This window comes from Paracoccidioides brasiliensis, assembly GCF_000150735.1.
Source record: "Paracoccidioides brasiliensis Pb18 unplaced genomic scaffold supercont2.11, whole genome shotgun sequence".
NCBI classification, from domain to species: Eukaryota; Fungi; Ascomycota; class Eurotiomycetes; order Onygenales; family Ajellomycetaceae; genus Paracoccidioides; species Paracoccidioides brasiliensis.
The window spans coordinates 340,506-357,983 of record NW_011371368.1 but is presented as its reverse complement, the minus strand read 5'-3'; the positions used below and the strand labels follow the sequence as shown (position 1 = coordinate 357,983).

Sequence of the window (17,478 nt, the reverse complement as noted above, 5' to 3'; positions counted from 1 at the left end):
GCCCGCGGTTAAGCTTTGAGGTCAAGGATCTCATTCTAATAGTGGGGGATTTCCCATATCTTTCCAGTTTCCATTGTTTTGTTCTCGTTGCATACGCAATTCAACTGTTGGAATGACGTTGGAAGGTCTCGCAGTTGGGCCACGTAAATAATCGACAGACCTGCTTCTGAAAGGAGCCCAATAAGATATTGGGACCGAGGGTCAACTTCTTCTGATTCCCGGATATTCTCCATGCGCCTCACATTCCACATTCATAATGTGCGCCAATTTTGACGAACAGAGAGAGCAGAGAAAGCAAAGAAAGAAATCTTTCTCCTCTACTTTCGGTAATTAGCTCTTCTGGTGCGACTTTGTTCCAAATAAAGTTAGTAAAGCCATCACTTAAAGAAGAAAGAAGTGAAGTGAAAATTCTGTATGAAAATACAGTTGGGCATTTAGAGACCCAACCGAAAATAAGAATGTAAAGCCTCAAATGAGATGAAAGCTCAACTTAAGACATGGAAGCGGACTACATACCAATGTCCAGCACCCCTACTCAAACATGAAGGGCACTGCAACCAACTACAAAGCCTCTTACATAAACGTAGATGGAGAAGAAAACAATGTAGAGCAGGCAACATAAAATTGATTCTTCAATTACGACGTACTCAAGGGGGTGTTTAGGCAGATACAAGACGGGGGAAAAGTTGCGAAAAGCCGGTCACATGATCATCCACAAAACATAAACCTAAAAAGGGGGGAAAAAATGATTATTTGTTCATCAATTCCAAAATAGCAAACAAAAATATACCCTTGACTTCACGATTTGCCATTCCTCAAATTTTGTTTTCATAGTTGGTCACTGAAAATTAAAATAAAAGGGTTCAGAAATTGCTCTAAATGTGCTGCGGGTTCATCGAAACATGAAATTCTCGCCTGACGATTCGGTAGTTAGCAGCTGGGAGCTTGCAGACACAAAGCTAGACACTCTGAGGGGTGCAAGGGAGATAAGTAACTAACCAATTGTTCATCTACAGACGGGATCCGTGGATAACCTTGTAGTCAACAACCAGCTCACGGCCACCATCATTGATGACGAGAGCGCGGATGCTTCCACGGCCATCACTGAAGGCATCGCTGATACGGTTGAACAGATTGCCCTGGTCAACGACGGGAAGACCTTGCTTGACATCACCAGTTTCGGTCATGGCAACAATACGGCCATCCTCGCGGATGTCCAGAATGCGGTAGGTCTTGTAGACAGGGCCCAGCATGCTCTGGACAACGACGGAGGAAGAGGGGTGAGAGATGAAGCTAGACTCCTCATGAAGCTGGCGGGTGAAAAGGTCGACACCAAGGTAACGGTGCTGGTCAGTCTGTGGAGAGACGGAGATGCGAATGACCTGACATGGGCGGCCCTGGAGGATCAACAGATCACCAACGCGTATAAAGTGGCATGGGATGGTGATGGTGTCGGGTAGATGACCACCACGAGGCTGCACGACTCTCACAGACTCGCGGACGCCATCGCGGACACGGGTGGGGCCACGCTCGTCGCTAATGACGACCTCTTCCTTTCTGTCGTGGTGATGGTGGAGAGGATGGAGGATGCGGTCAGCAGCGCGCTCAACGCCGCGGCGGAAGGAATGGTAGTGGCCTTCGTCGTCGTAGTAACCCATTTTGCGAGGAGAAGATTGTTCGATAACGATGCGTCGATTCGCGTTGACGTCTCTGGAAGCTCTTTCGCTGCCTTGGTCTGCGTAATCGACTTCACTGACGTGGCTGGGGGCTCCGGCAGTGTCGATCTGCTGGAACTGGTTGTTGTACGAAACGTCGATGTCACGGACCTGGTTTGGCGGGTTGATGTATTCGACTTGATAGTTGGGATCGGTGCGTTGACGGTATTCACGTTCAGTAATATCAAGCTGAGTTTCCCAGGCTTTTCGGTCTTGATTGCCGTAGTGTCTGATCGAATTGATTAGCAACGAAGATTTATTGCAACAGGGGTTTCGACTTCTTACCGTTCTCTTGTAAGTTCTACTTCAGGATAACGAGATCGGGGGAACTCGTCGTGTTGACGGCGATCAGAGTGAATATGAACGTCAACCTCTTGATGGCTATGAGACGGGAATGGGCCTTCGTATGCAGTATCTTCCCGTCCGACGCGCGAAGCACCTGTTAACTTGACCTCTCCCTCTACTCTCGTATGAGTAGTCTCAGAGACAGCGTCACTCCGGTACGACGACGGGAAGACACTGAAGGGAATGGGGACGCGAGCGTCAAAGTCCAGATTGACTGTGCTAATGTGTCCTTTCTCGAATGCCTTTCGAAGTGTTAAAGAACAATTCGAAAGACGAGACAAGAAAATGACAGCTGCTGTCTCTTAGGAGTGGTGAAATAGAGGGATAAGGTTGTTGATGGAATATGAATGTCTGAGGATGAAGAGGAGGAGGAAGAGAGGAAGAGGAAGAAGAGGAACGAGCCGGGAGGGGGGCAAGCGAAGTTATTTGTTGGCTAAAGTTCCTGGAGGACGAGGCTGGAGGCTGGTTGTGTGCAGCTGGCTGTGATTGGCTTCATCCGCTGCCCTGTCGACGTTGTGCTCCAGTGCTGCTGGTCGTTTGTTTATGTTTATCCAGATGCGGTAAGCCTGTAATCCACAAATTGGCTTAGCGTGTGGCAGTTTTGTCGTTTGCGATCAAAATATGTCAAAGGTTCATCGCCTCGGCCCGGTCCCATAAAGTGCAACCCAATCCTTTCCCCAGAGAAAAAAGACCCACACAGAGTTCTTTTCATCTCTGGCTCAAATCATCCAGAATCCATTGTGGATGGGCAATGTTCAATCCTCGGCCCAGTGTGGATGGAAATTCGTGCCCATTCTCTCCGCCTATTGATCCAGCTGTGCTCCGTAGCCCGTATACCGGATAATTGGCCCTGGCCCTGGCCCAGCCCAGCCACTGGAGTTATTTTATCAGGCATCGTCGTTTGACTAGGCTGGTCGCTTGTTGTGCCCGCTCAAAACTGTCAGCATGAAAATTCCTGTGGCCGGTCGACTGGCTTACTGATCCCCACACCAAGCCAGGTCTACAGTTTTATCACACTGAAGCAAGGTAGGTCCCTTTTTCTCTCCTCTGTTCTCCTTTCCTTCAATCGATGATATGTCTCTTTAGCTACCCATCTTTCAATCTCCTCTGAGCTCCACGAATTTCCAAAGATCTCTCGTTTCTTAACCTCGGGTTATTCGGTACCAACCGCCTCGAAAGATTGGCGCAATTCTCCGCTCAGTTGCTACGTCAACCGCCCTAGTAGTTTTTGCACTGGCCAGACTCCTTGTTCTAAGTTTCAGTCAACACGCCAAAAAAAAAAAAAAAAGGCGGAGACATCTATTTGACACTAGGTGGGTCCTTGGTGGGTTCCAGGAGGAACTTGTTATGAGGGCTCGTCATTGGCTCAGAACCATCTTGGTCTAGCGGCTTGCTGCATTATCGGCTCGATTTGGTGAAGTTGAATGTGCGCGCCACCACTGGCGCGCTGCTGACATCACCTTTTGATAACGAAAACTAGCAACAGTGTCAAAACACAGACTTTTCTTTTTAAAACTTGAAAGAGAGTGTGGATATCCAAGTAAAGTATTTCCGTGGAGCCGGAACACCCATAACTATAAGTTATGGATTCTGTGGTTAGATCAGCAACCTCGGAATTGCGTCAACGGAAGTCATTCAGAACCAGCAACCAGCAAAGCAATGAACACATGTAATTTTGAATGCCGAAACACGATGCTAAAATAAAAATTAGGATTAACGCTCATCAAGAGCTATGGAACGGAGAGCCAAAGAGACAAGCAAGGATGGTGTCCATCGGCAGCGCGAGATGCGTAAACGTATAATTTCGTATTTCAAAGCGCAAATTCTTCATATATTGACCTTCCGCCCCATCCGTCCAAGCAAGAGAAACAACAAAGCCAAATTAATATTCCGAGCTAATACAAATCCAGAAAAGTAAGAAAGGGGGGGGGGGGGGGGAGGGTATGGAAGATATCGCTTTTTTAAAGAACAAGAATATATTGGTATCCTTCACAAGAAAACAAAATGGTATCAAACAACTTAATCCAATGAAGAAAAGAGAAACGAAGAGGATAGAAGTAGATAAGAAAAATTATTTAGGAAGATTAGAAGGGTGGCATTTTCATAATGAAAAAGATTTTAATATATCGTAAGGAAATATCATGCCTTGTAAGCTGAGCAGCAGAGCGAAAACCAGGGTACAGCCAGAATGAATATGCTTTCCTTTTTACGTTCTCTCTCTCTCTCTCTTTTATTTTTTTATTTTTATTTATTTTTTTTTTTTCACTTGCTCATTCCCAGCGCTTTTCTGAGAAGTAAGAGCTTTTTCTTCTTCTTCTCACCCGAGCCAAGAACTGACGAGCTTACATCTGATTGTATCGAAGAACTGGGGAGTTTCTGGCCGACAGTGCTGTCCGTTCCCCGACGTGTTTGCATCCGTGGACGGAAACATGATGCCCAGTTAGAAGACTCAGTTGATCCATGTGTTGATCCAATGACTGCTCCAGCAATTGAAGCGCTGCAATTGATGCTCCCGTTCCTTTTCGCCATGCCATCGGAGGTATATGGCCGTTCTTGGTCAGGCTTGCTGTTTTCAGGAATATGTGGAGGAGCGGAAGCACCTACTGGTACGGTGTTGCTTCCGTGATGAGATCGAAATGGCCATGAACTGGATTCCAGGATATCAGAGGATTTTTGGATGTCGGTTTGCTTTTCGGTTGTAGCTTCAGCATATCTTTCAGATGTGCCTGTTGCAAAACCGGATTGGGGAGGTTTGTCGCCGCCGTGGTTCGTGGTCGTTGAGCTTCTATTCCGTCGGAGTTCCATGGGTGAACGCTCCAGCGGAGTATCACGCCTTGCCGCACTATCGAGTTCGGACTTTCGGATTCTATTATCACCCCCGCTTTTATGAACTGAGATACTTAGTCTACTAAAAATACCCCGTTGCCTTTTCGGAAGCTGGGAGAAAAGCCCCCCAGGCCCTTTGGGCACATCATCAGTTGACCGGTTGGTAGCGTCTGCGGTTGTAGCGCCGTCCGCATTAGCCTCAGACGCAGATACTGGTTTAGTTATCGGGGTGCTTCGAATTATTGACGGATGTTGGGAGCAAGGTCGTCTCAAGACCTTTTGAGGAATCTCATTGTCCGAGCTATCGTCGAGATCCGTAGAATCTCCATCAACCTTACCCCTTAGTTTAGGGATACCGCGAACTGGACTGAATTTCATAGGGACTACCTCATCGTCGCTCGAGTCGTCATAACGGCTACGGAATGAATATCTCAAGCCGACCTCGTCATCGCTCGGATGACCAAAGCGAGACTTCAGCTTCTTCCCTGCTTGGGGGCTCAATCCAGTTGCGGTACCCTTGACTTTCGAGTGTTTTCCAAAGCCAGAAAACGACGATGCTTTCGTATGGAACCCGCTTCTTGGGTCACGTAACGTTTTTCGCATTTGGGCGTTGCGATCCGAAGAAAACGAACTCCCCTGGTCAGGAGGCGTCGTTGATCGTCGTCCAACAGCAGCAGGATACCTGCCCAACGATTGTGGCCTGTTGTCAGTGTTTCTCATCGTGCGTCTCAAAAAATAATGCGTAGTGCTCTGTGGCGGACTCTTGGCGCCCTTGAAGCTGCTGGAGGAATCGCTATCATATGCGTGAGCTTGAGTATGATGTTTTGAGGTGAATCCAAAATCCCAATTTTCCTCTACACCAGATGGATGAACATGGCCATTTATATAGAGTTTGTTTGCAGAAGGACCTTTAGGTGTCCGAGTAGAGGTCTCCTGTTTGCGGTAGGTTGTCGGACCTTCTGGATTTTCTTTAGGGGGTCGTAATTTTGTCCCCTTTTGCTTGCTGGTAACATAGTTACTCTCCTCTGAAGTATGGGTGTGTTGCCCATTGCATGTGATGTGATCCAATCGTGATTGTGCCGGTTTCGAGTTTAATGACGAGGCGGTCGTACCAGCAAAAGCTGCCCAAACGGGTTCCTGACTGGGAGAGAGCATCCGCTGGCTTTCAGGATTGCGCAGGTCATTACTACCTTCTATTTCCCTCGTATTTCCACTGGAGACTGTCAAATTCGAAGCCTCCTCCTTGACAACTGGTAAAGGGGAGCTTATATTTACGGTTCCTGAAGAAGAAGAATTGCGGGGATCAGCGTGTTGTAGGGGCAACTCTGGTGGCCTCTTTTTATCCGTCTTCGAACGAGCAGGGCTGTCGGGCGGGGTAGCATGAGAATGGCTGGAAACATGAGAGATGGGACTATCAACGATTGCATCTATGGAGCCGAAAACATCGCCTTCAATCTCTGCCAAATTTTCAGCGGCATCACTATAAACACTCTCGCCGGAATCGTCAGATTCATCATCATCATCATCATCATCCACGGATTGAATTGAAAATGTGTTGGAAGAAGTGCCAGAGTCTGGGTTAACGGGGCGTTGTTGCGTATCGTCCATGGGTTGATCAGGTGTTTCGTCTTCCCCTGGAGGTGATGAGGGAGGAAACTCTCCCGGTATCCTCCCCCACTCGTTGCTACTCTTTTCATCGGTAGGAGCAGCTGGTGTAGCTAGCTGAACTGAAATGACGGGAACGTTTTCGCTCTGGCTAGGGTTTCCAACAGTGTCAAGCTGAGTCTCCTTAGGATTGCTGGGGCGTGGCTGTGCCTCCACAGTAGCTAAACCAGAAAGGTCATCACCTTGCGAAGCAGATTCGTCAAGATTCGTCAAATCATCACTAGATGAGCTATGTTCAGATATGGAATCATAACCTGTCCCTTCAACTGATGTGACCTCGGGGGGTATTGGATCACCAGGAGTAAGAGAGATAGTGTCGTGGGGACGGGTATGTTTGCTCTGACTCTGGTTTAGCATTCCACGAAATCCACTCTCACTAGAACCCGGGAGTGTGCTCGGAGGAGGAAAGCCATGGAGCTGTCGCTCATCATGATCCTCGACTTGGAACCTTCTTCTTCCCCTCACGCTGTCAAACGAAGGGAGCGGCGGCCGAGGTTTCATGACTTCATCGAACACGTCCTCACCATCCCCATTATTCACATAAAGGCGGTTACCGTTCTTTATGAAGCGTGCATATTTTGATCCCAGCTTCCACTGGGGGCTTGCGGAAAAGTGTAGCTCTGGAGATATTGGCGGCGTGGCAGCTGTCCCCACTACCTCGGGTTCATCTTCGAAGCTGACTCTAGGGACTCTATTTTTGACCTCCGCCCTTCGACCATCATCGGATTGTGTCGAAGCACCATCTGAAGAATCACTGAGTGCCCTAGTTGACTTGGATTGATTGATCGCATGGCCGCCCGGACTTGTTGGAGAACTTGGATGTTTTAACGCTGATTTTGCATGGGACATAGAGCGTGGAGGTGGGTCGTGGAGCTTCTCCCCTGTAATCGGAACAGTAAGGTGGGAGGAGAAGCGTGTGATGCGGTTGGGGCTAAGTGAATGGAGTCTTTCACCGTTAGGAATTGGGACACTGGAGCTCACGATGTCATGCGAGATGTTCTGCAATGGCGTCGTTGAAGGACTATATTGTACAGTGCTAATACCTGGTGATAGCGATGTATTGATCGCGGGCAAAGCTGACAAAAGCCCCTTGTCGCCATTGTTACCAACTATAGAACGATCAAGCGCTTGCTTTTTGGGTAACTCTGCGTTTTTCGTAGATGTATCCAGATCACACCCTCTGGGGTCATCTACTACTATATGGTTTATCTCAGTGCCTTCTTCCACCATTTGAAGTTCTCGATCTTCATTCTGTGCAAGGGTTCGCACTTTCAGGAGGGCTAATTTGGGTGAAGGATGACGATCTGGATCGGCTCCATCCAATTGTGAACTTAAGTCCGTAGGATGAGGTTGCTGTGTCAGATCAATATCTTGTTCTTGAGGAGAATCGACCGTCTCCCTTTCAGCAATCGCATAGGCAGATCCACTCAAAGGCGACTTCCATTCCGATTCGCCACATAGAGTATCACCCGTCAGCAGATCTCTATAAGATTGAATTTCCTTCGCATCCATTAGAGCAGGAGGTGTAATTTCGGATGTTCGAGGAACGTTGTGGTTTTGAACAGGCCTCTCCTCTGGATATCTTCCAACATCAGGGCTTGGAGATTTCGCGACAAACATTTTTGTCGGCGATTGCAGTGGAGAGTTAGGGCGCGCATGTGTTGGATAGGAAAAGTTAATCGAGCTCCTGCTGCCTTTCCGTTCCAGTTCCGGAAGACTATTTAAAGCTCGAGATGCTCGAGGGGAGCTACGGTTAGGTGAGATTGGCGACCATCTGGGGCTTGTTCCGCCGCCTTGGCCTGTTCTATCAGGAGGATGGATCGCTCTATAGAAAGTATCCAGGCTGACGGTTCGTCGATGCGGTGTGTGGTGCTCAGGGAGTGGCGGCACAGGGGTTATCTCTATCGAGGAAGATCCAGTGACGGAAGCCGCACGAGCGGGGGGTTGCTCTCGAAAAGTTCGGGTTGTCATCGAACCAAAACTACTTACCCGATGTATCCGTCCATTTTGAGAATGAGGGAGAGCCGCTTTTCCTTTTCCTTTCCCGCTACCTGTGGACAATTGCCTCTCTAGCATACGTTTCGTCTGGACGTTTTCAACGGAGGTAGGGGTAGGGGTATGTCTGCGAAGGGCTGTTGCCGCAGCGGCTGTAGATATGTTGGCATTGGCCTGGGAAGCTCTAAATGCCTGAACAGCGGCTGTTTGGGCGGAGGGAGACGGATTGGAATTTATGGGCTAAAGGCAATGCGACCCTTGCATCAGTAACCAGGTAGGTTCGCAGCAAAAAAGGGAAATAGATAGGAGGGTGGTTGGGAGGCTGTGGCCTGGTGTGGGACAGGCTCCCAAAGCTGTTCAATTCGGGACAGACATGTGGAGTAACTCACCGCATGCGCAGAGGCTCTTTTGCGACGGAACATAGTGTGAGGTTCACTAGCCAGGAGAGGTTACCGTCCATGGGAGGAATAGCTGCAGCGCATTCGAGATGTTAAAATGACTGTACAACGGAGCTTGGTTGAGAACAGAGGCACCTCGGGCAATATTTTCAGCTTGGACTTATTAGAGCTTCATGGAGAAATGACTTAATCGCAGGCAGTTTTGTTGGTTAGTTCGTTAACTAGTTTCTTTACTACCATCATCGTAGGGACCCACCGCGCTTCGTCTGGTCACCCAACAAAGGAACAAGAAACACTGCACCGGGCAGCTAAGAAATTGGAAGTGATACGATGGTTTGGAAAAGCAAAATTATTGTGAGGGTTCTTTGGTTGTGGCAGGAGATTGTAAAATAACTAGTCGTGAGTTGTCTAAATAAGCTGACGAGAGATGAGCGAAAAGAGAGATGGGAGGTTGGTGTCGTCACTTTTGGGATGGCCATGAATGACATCAATGGCCCGTAACTTACAGTTATATACAAAGAATTACAAATGTCTTAAAGATGGAAAAAATATTATGAATGACGAATGAAAAATGAAATTTGTTTGTCTACCCTCTCAAACATCATATTCAATGTTCCTGTAGAACGACAAAAAAAAGATAATGTAAATGAATAAAGTTGTGGAACCTCCTAACTCCTGCCAGATCACCTGATCGAGATGCGAAATCTTCCAGCTCCACATGATAGATACACAAAACTCTTCTTATCTCTTTATCCGTCTGAAATGCTTCTTCTCCCCAACTTCTAGGTTTCTGTTTTCCTACCTTGGAACTGGAACTGTCACCAAGGGCTTAATTCCCTGGGATCCTGAAATCCTTCTCGGAATGGCGCTACTTAGGGACAAAAACCGGTTTTTTATGGCACGAAAAATTATCTCGCCGGCCAGATGCAGAGTGAGTGCCTTAGGTATTTCAACCCATGGTGGGCCCTCCAGCCTCTTCCAAATCGGGGTTAGCGCAATATAGCTGGTCTTTTCAGCTGAAACCCGAAACTCCGCCGCTCGAATACATATCTTCATCCATGCTTTGACCTGTCTCCCTCTTAAAGAGCAGGGGGAGGAATTTCTATTCAACTCAGATTGTGCTCTGTTTGGTGATGTTGAAATCAATCAGCATAGACTCAGAAGTTCTCGTCCATACATGCGGAAAGGTTAAGAGCGGGCATCAACACTCTTAAATGTCAGCAGATTCTATCATGAATCTGATATGCATGGGACTCACAGATCCCAGAAGTGCTGAACATGATTTATAGCAGTAGATGTGGCATCAGCATATTTCTTGCCTCTGACCTGGAATTGATTCAATCTGACGGCATCTCTCGCGCGGTATTCATCTGGGGTGGGCTCCTTGTCTATCATCTTCCGGTCGCGTCGACACTCCATGGTGCGTCCGGAGGACTTCCAGTGGCATGTCCATCAGGAAAACATGCTATCCGTATAGCAGGAGGAAGCAGAGACTGTAAAGAGATGTAGTGACTAGTACAGAGAGATTGAAAATGAAGCCGTGTGAACAAGACGTGCGGAAAGAGTAGAGACAGTGTCGCTTGAGGGATGTGAAGCCCAGAGGAAGAGAAGCGCTCGCAAGGAGCGGAAGGTGTTGTATTTATGCCTTTTGAAGAGCAGAGAACTACCACCAACGAGGTTAAGTATAAGTAAGTCGTAGGACGTCGCGACGTTCGCTTGCTATGTGCGAGGGCCAATGAACTGAAAGCAAAGAGTATCGAATTTCCAGGAATCTCTCTCCCCATCCATGGATAAGTTAAATCATCGGTCTGGTACTGAGCGGAACCGGCCGGAAAATAAACATGGAACCTGACGTGACATAAAACGCAATAGGTGGGGTTACTTACGTAGCTACAGCATGATCCCCGAGGCTCACAGTGCCGTTGGTTTATGCCACAAGACTACGGTGGTAATACCAGAATTGGAATTCGGAACAGAAAGATATTCTGCATATTCCGCCCCAATCCTTTGAACCTCATTTTAAACATATTAGAGCGACGGATTGCGTTAGCTGAATCCAGCTGTCAAAACTGGGCCCTCCAAAAAAAAAAAAGAATAAAAGAAGTAATTTTAGATCCAACTACTCCGCCCACTCCCGCTCCCAAAAGGGGTCTCCTCAACGCAAATTGATTACCAGCCCAATAGGCTTATCCTTCCACATCCTCGAAGCCGGCTATACACCCGCCAGACCGGCCTTTAATTGTGCTTCTGCATGGCTTCCCCCAGCTGGCTTTTTTCATGGCGGAAAGTCATGCCATTACTAGCGGACACAGGCTATCATGTTGTTGCTCCTGATCAACGCGGCTATGGCCGTACAACAACAGGCTGGGATACCCGAGAATTCGCAGATGTTGACCTTGACAGCTTCTCCTGCATAAAACCTGATCCGCGACGTTCTCGTCCTTGTTCACGCCTTGGGATATCAAAAGTGTCAAGTGTCTGGTAGGACATGACTTTGGCGCAGTCTCAGCGAGCACGACCAGATATCTTCCAAAGGGTCGTTCCTGATTAGTCACCCGTTCAGAAAGGTCCCGAGTCTTCCAATATTCAACAATAAAATAGACCAGACCACCGAAACGGCCGACGGAAAACCACCCTCGTCCCCAAATATCCATACAGAGCTGGCATCGCTGGGCCGTAAGCACCACAAATGGTACTACTCAACCGAACCAGCAAATTCAGAATGACCAGCCCACCTTATGGCTTGGTTTCGCGGGCCACACGCATCCGTGACTTTGGCATCTTTTCCAGGAAGAAAATAGAGTGTCCAATCGCATTTTTCTCTGGACGCCAGGATTGGGGAACGTATCAGGAGCCTGGTGTCGTAGAAAGGATGGCGAGGAAGGAGGTCTGCACTTTCGAGGATTGACGATTGTGGATGGTGCGGGGCATTGGGTAATTTAATTAACCTTTAATCTTTTAACTCCCTTATATATTTAATTAATTACCCCAGGAGAAGTCGGAGCAGGTTGCCAAAGACATCTTGGAATTGATACGTAGTTCGGGATAAGAAATGCGCGAATCTTCGAGGTTCCGTTGGTGGTGGTGGTGACGTCGTGATGATGATGCTAGTTGCTAACTACGCAAGTTAGATGTCTTGAACTTCATATTTATCACAATGACATTCATGCAAATGGTTTTATCACGCTCCACCTTCCATAGAATGGTACCCGCTACCATCTCATATAATCGTGTGCCGGGCGTAGGTAAAGTTTTAGAAGTTGTGGCACTTTGCTCCATGGAGAAAGTGTACTGCCCATCCACGTTAATGCCAGACAATCTCTCAGCCTATGAGAAAAATTTCAATCATATTTGCTTTCTATGGAGTAGATAGGAATATTGTGGACCATGTTTCATCTATAAAGTTGGGAATGCCAGAGCTCGATGTCGCCTGTAAAGTTGCCATGGGACCATTCGGTGGAATATCCCTAGTGCCTTTGGCCTTTAAGAACTTCAGAAGCCATTATAGACATAACTAGCATTACGATTGAGTATTCCAGGAGTGTTTTTCCGAAGTGAGATAGAAGGGAACTTGTCAACTGTTATGTCGAGTGCTAATGAACACTGGCTCCATACGTCAAGACATGTTTCCAAGGACGTAAGCAGGGCACTTGGAATTTAACAGGTGAAGAGCTGCGCGAGGGGTTAAAGAATTTGAATAGTTTTGAGTTTTGTATTGTATTTTTGGCTAATAACCTCCAAATTACCCAAATGACACCCTATTGCAAAAGGAAAGGGGGTTGGGGTGGATACAGTATAAAAAGAGAACAGCCGGCATGACGAACGCCTACCGAACACGCTTTGCCGGTTGAGGTATAAAACAACTTGGAGAATAAGGTAAAACTATCCGGAATTAGAGTGATAGGAAGAAGGAGTTCCACGTTAATCACAAAGATATGGGTGTTAAGATGGCACGATCAAATTAAAATAGAAATACGACGACAGAGCACATATTTTGGCACCGTTCTAAAACAGGAGGGCAAAAGAGCCGGCCAGCAGCAATGGAACGACAACGAGACTCATTCCTGGTGATGAAACGATGGAAGCGGTATTTGAGATATCCATGGCAAAAATGTATCTGGCGGATAATTCAGAGGAGTTGAAGCAATTTTCTCTGGTCACCTCTTCGACATCGCCGGGTTCTGCTAATGTAACATCGACACACTGTAAAGCGGATTTCGGTTAGACACAGAGAAGATGTTTTCATGTCCCCACAGATATCTATAACATAAAAAATAAAAAAAAAACAATAAATAAAATAAATAATAATAAATGAGAGGGATAACGCGAAAGAAAGTCTTTTAAATCAACATACATTATAAAGGGCAGCACCATGAATGGCAGTTTCGATGATTTGTATTGTCACATTGTCACCAACTTTGTATTCGAAACCCGCGGGGGGCGCAACTTGCCGAAGGCAAAACGTGCCGGGATATTCCTCTTTTGTAGGTCCGATTAATTGAAATGGGGCAATCATCGGATGGCTCATGTTGGGAGCAATAGTTCCGAATCCCATATTCATGTAGATAAAGGCAGTTTTATGGCCAGGAAACCAGCCAGGTTGGAAGGCAATTGCACCTCCTTTAACGGGCCATTTCGTTCGATTCTGTGTAACTGGCATTCCACCACCTAAAAGGGTTTGACATCGCTAGTTAGGAACGCTGGTATTCAAACATGGAAACTTTCCCGTGGACCAGACGCTATGAGGGGAAAAACAATACGGACATGGATAGGCCCATTGCATCCCTAGAGGATATAGCAATTCCGATTCATTGTTTGGTGATCTTGCAATAGCCATGCCTTGTAAAGAGCTCATGTTTCCAGTGGAGTGGAGGTTGTTTCCTCTCCATCCGGGATAGGTGATGACAGTATGAGCCGTGACTGACGAAGCGAAGAAGGTGATGAGGAGGATTGCCCACCAGGGCTTTAACGACTGATTTCGCCGCATTTTGTGTTCGGATATATGTGAAGGGGAAGGAGAAATGATATGTAGAATATCCAAGAAGTGTCGCTTTGATCAAGGGAAAACCCTTGGCGACTCTATCTTCACTGATCTAGTTTCTTGGTCAAAAATTAAATTCTAAAGATTTATTCCATTTCACTTTTAATCTGGTTCCCAAAATAACCAATGTCGCGTCAATCAGCGCAGATGAGTTGCGAAAACAATAACGGCTGTGCCGACGACAACGACGACGACGACAGCGACAGTGACAGCAACGACGGCGACGACGAAGGGTAGTAGGGTCAAACTGGTAAAATCAGACACTACCAACACTCCAGTTTGGTGGGTTGCGCAGGCCTTAAGAGGGGAAAGCGGGAGGTGACGAGGTTGAGAGTTCACAATGCAGCCCACCCTTGGCAGGATGTTCGACGGGCTACAAATTACAGTCCAACGATACATCAAACACAGAAGGGAAAAGGGGGCAAAAGAGAGAGAAGAGATCGAGGGTGGGTTGACGACCCATGGGCCTCCCAAAGGGGGCCTTCCCAATCGCCTCTTCCCCCATGATATGAGCCAATCGATATGGATGCGCCGTTGGCCATGGTGCAAATCAATCTGAGGAGTCACCAAAGACCATTATTCACGAGATACCAATCACGAAGCCAGAACGCAGCAATGCAAACTGCGACGGGGAGGGGGATCATGCCCGTTCCCCGACGTGGGATACAGCAAGTCAAACCTTTGGACCGGCCACTAAAACTGCAGCAACTGGGATTGCAGGTTAGGCTAAGGAAGCCGTGTCACATTTTCCGCAAATTAGCAACTAGATCTTCCGATTTTGAAGAAACATGACCTGTAGGTTGGCTAGCCTGATTGGATGGCTAGATGTGAAGAATAGGTTGTTGATGCATGTTCAACCCTGACTTGATTGGTGCATTCCATGCGTCCTAAGCTTTGTTCAAGAAGCGCCCGCACTATCCAGAGGGAATGCTAGAAGTGAGCCGGCGAATGATCAGGGCAGAAGAGGGGCTTTAGCGCCCATAGCTTGGCTTTCCCAGGGCCTAAATTTCCGACGAGAGGAGGATTGAGCCATGAATCGATTTTATTGAGATAATTTCGTGTGGTGCTCAACTTAGATGAGAGCGAGTGTATGGAGCCCCATCGCAGCTGTAAGTTAACTAGCAGCAGGTCATTCAAGATCAGTAATCTGTTCCAAACCTGTGAAGCGCTATTTAATAAAGCCTGCCATGCTTTTGGTCGTTGGTCACAAACCAGCTGCTTCATAGCGAGTCACTCCATGGCAGCGGGAGCTCTATGCTTGAATGAAGCCTTACAGAACAAGCTACCAAAACACGGAGATTGGAGGAGAATTGTGTGAGGAGAGCCGCGAGGCTCGAGACGATAACCGCGAAGTTAGACACGATCGCTGACATAAAATGTGTCCAATGAAGTGGACGTGACAGTCCAAGAAGGATATCATAACAAGTTATCTCAATGCATTAATGCTATGACATTGTACATATATCCCTTGATAGCGGGTCTAATTTCATCATAGCATATCTTCAGCCTAGAGGGTCACGTATATCACAGGCTCTCATCCATTGACCACATTAAACCCCTTACTGCGGTTGATTTTTCTTCCTTCAATTTATTGATTCTCCAACTGTTCTAATACCAGATCACCAGTATCAGAGGAGTCATGGGAATCGTTTTCATGAAATATATCCACCAATAAGCGAATATCTGATGCATGCCTCAGGCTCATTTCTGCTAATCATGCCGTCCCCTGCTGGTCGTTAAGGGTTCGCCTCGAATGTCTTCTTGTCGGTCGGGGTCCTAACCTATCCTCGATTTTGGAATGGGTATCATAACTGAAATCAGAAAACCAAAAGTAATCTTGATTGAGTGAATATAAGATAAAATATGCACTGGTAGCTACATGCAATATTTATAACGTCGAAGAACTCAAATGTCATAAATTGAAGATGAAGATGTGTGTTTAACGCCAGAGATTCAATGCCCAGAGTTGGAATATCACGTATCAGAAAAGAGACAGAATGTCGCTTGAATTACCAATTAATTAGTCCTAGGGCGCCCAATTGATTTCATAATTATAAGCTCACTTTTGTTCTCAGGGGAATGAAGTGAAGAAGAAGAGAAAGACTGAACTGCGAGTGTGACAGAGGGACACTAGAGTTGGGGTCCTCGTTTAACTAGTTATAGTTAAGCTACTAACTAACATTTGACTAAGCCAGATTCATCTTCCATGAATGGAGCCCTTGAAGCGTAAATGAGCTTTAAACACCTTGGGATTTTCACAAGTGTATCGTGGGAACAGCAACGTTTTTATTAATTTACCTCGTTGCATGGCCGGTCAATCAATAGATGGAGATGCGCCAATCCTCCGCACGTAGGAAAGGGAGGTCTTGCCAGCCAAAGCGAGTTCAGGTCCACGATGACGACGGCTGGACTCACATCACGACTACGCGACATGCGACAGCTAACAAGCCATGCCTACCCCCCGTCCGGGACGTATTAGCACCCGCCGAAGCCCCTGATGGCTTGTCTCTCAAGACGCTAAAAAAGCAGTTTGAATGGCACAAAAAGGTCTGGGAGGAATCACAGAGCTGGAAGACCTTGAGGGAAGTCCTTGGTACCGCGCTTAGTACAGGCGCTTTACGGACAATCGACAAATGTGTCTGTGTCGGTCTGGGGAGTCCCAGTGGTTTCCTGAGAGGGGGCTGGGTTGATCGCAGGGCTGTATCCCTATACCAGCTGGCTGCACTGGTGACTATTCTGGAATATTTCGGTGCGTTTTTCAATCAGCGAGTCTAAACGTTGGATTGTCCGAGAGTTGATTGATGGGGGCTACAATTTACAAAGAGTACCACTGATCGACAGAATATTCAATGACTCATAGCCTGGGAAGATACACCGTCAAATGCCATCAAAGATTGTTACGCCCAGGATCCGGTTTTCAACATGTTGGATAAACAGCTTCTTGAATCCGTCGGTGTCCATGTTGTTGAGGACCCCAAGGCCTTTGCCCTGATCAACGAGGGAACTTTTCTCTACTCTCCCGGAGCAGAAAGGAGCCACCTTTTGGTTATGCTCTCTTCGAACCCCGCCCTGTTTTTTGGAGGGCCATTGGACGGTGAAAACCTCGTTCGACTGTAAGATATATATCTCTGGCTATTATTGTTCAATTTAATAAAACTAACTTCATGGTGAACTTAGACCTGATACCAGAGAAGACGTCCTGTCAGGATTCCTTAAATCGAGGCGGTCAATGCTACTTCCACCGTTCGACTCGAATGTAAACGCTTTTTGGATGACAAGCTTATTTTGGAGATCTGAAGACACCTGACGCGATACTATCGTCGCATTTACGTAATGATGAAGGCTGCACGTGCTGGATATTTTGAATGTAGAAGGCTTGCGGACATAACAACTGCGACCCCCAAGGTTGCACAAGTATTCACGAATGATGGGCCAACCTTGATTAACACCGTTGAAATTCCGAGAAAACTCGAACCAGCGAACGGTGAACGCA

The 17,478-nt window shown here is 47.1% G+C and overlaps 8 protein-coding genes across 8 annotated transcripts; 3 read left to right on the top strand and 5 right to left on the bottom strand.

The window, feature by feature from the left end:
• Window positions 1-1,010: 1,010 nt before the first annotated feature.
• On the bottom strand, window positions 1,011-2,715 carry PADG_07356 (woronin body major protein; the record flags this gene model as incomplete). Its single annotated transcript, XM_010764388.1, has 3 exons — window positions 1,011-1,944; window positions 2,001-2,302; window positions 2,638-2,715. The coding sequence occupies 3 exons, from the start codon at window positions 2,713-2,715 to the stop codon at window positions 1,011-1,013; spliced, it is 1,314 nt and encodes a 437-aa protein (XP_010762690.1).
• Window positions 2,716-4,322: 1,607 nt separating this feature from the next.
• On the bottom strand, window positions 4,323-8,968 carry PADG_07355 (uncharacterized protein; the record flags this gene model as incomplete). The annotated part of the gene is made up of 2 exons (XM_010764520.1): window positions 4,323-8,786; window positions 8,936-8,968. 2 exons carry the CDS (start codon window positions 8,966-8,968, stop codon window positions 4,323-4,325), a joined length of 4,497 nt encoding a protein of 1,498 aa, XP_010762822.1.
• A 1,133-nt stretch (window positions 8,969-10,101) lies between these two features.
• Window positions 10,102-10,363, bottom strand: PADG_12291 (uncharacterized protein; the record flags this gene model as incomplete). The annotated part of the gene is made up of 2 exons (XM_010764631.1): window positions 10,102-10,153; window positions 10,203-10,363. The coding sequence occupies 2 exons, from the start codon at window positions 10,361-10,363 to the stop codon at window positions 10,102-10,104; spliced, it is 213 nt and encodes a 70-aa protein (XP_010762933.1).
• Window positions 10,364-11,234: 871 nt separating this feature from the next.
• On the top strand, window positions 11,235-11,670 carry PADG_12290 (uncharacterized protein; the record flags this gene model as incomplete). Its single annotated transcript, XM_010764630.1, has 2 exons — window positions 11,235-11,425; window positions 11,448-11,670. The coding sequence occupies 2 exons, from the start codon at window positions 11,235-11,237 to the stop codon at window positions 11,668-11,670; spliced, it is 414 nt and encodes a 137-aa protein (XP_010762932.1).
• Window positions 11,671-11,927: 257 nt separating this feature from the next.
• Window positions 11,928-12,223, bottom strand: PADG_12289 (uncharacterized protein; the record flags this gene model as incomplete). Its single annotated transcript, XM_010764629.1, has 2 exons — window positions 11,928-12,058; window positions 12,130-12,223. 2 exons carry the CDS (start codon window positions 12,221-12,223, stop codon window positions 11,928-11,930), a joined length of 225 nt encoding a protein of 74 aa, XP_010762931.1.
• Window positions 12,224-12,949: 726 nt separating this feature from the next.
• Window positions 12,950-13,931, bottom strand: PADG_07354 (uncharacterized protein; the record flags this gene model as incomplete). Its single annotated transcript, XM_010764519.1, has 3 exons — window positions 12,950-13,147; window positions 13,299-13,612; window positions 13,709-13,931. 3 exons carry the CDS (start codon window positions 13,929-13,931, stop codon window positions 12,950-12,952), a joined length of 735 nt encoding a protein of 244 aa, XP_010762821.1.
• Window positions 13,932-14,507: 576 nt separating this feature from the next.
• PADG_12288 (uncharacterized protein) lies at window positions 14,508-14,777 on the top strand (the record flags this gene model as incomplete). The annotated part of the gene is made up of 1 exon (XM_010764628.1): window positions 14,508-14,777. The coding sequence occupies one exon, from the start codon at window positions 14,508-14,510 to the stop codon at window positions 14,775-14,777; it is 270 nt and encodes an 89-aa protein (XP_010762930.1).
• Window positions 14,778-16,310: 1,533 nt separating this feature from the next.
• Window positions 16,311-17,292, top strand: PADG_07353 (uncharacterized protein; the record flags this gene model as incomplete). The annotated part of the gene is made up of 3 exons (XM_010764387.1): window positions 16,311-16,734; window positions 16,846-17,098; window positions 17,163-17,292. 3 exons carry the CDS (start codon window positions 16,311-16,313, stop codon window positions 17,290-17,292), a joined length of 807 nt encoding a protein of 268 aa, XP_010762689.1.
• Window positions 17,293-17,478: the final 186 nt, after the last annotated feature.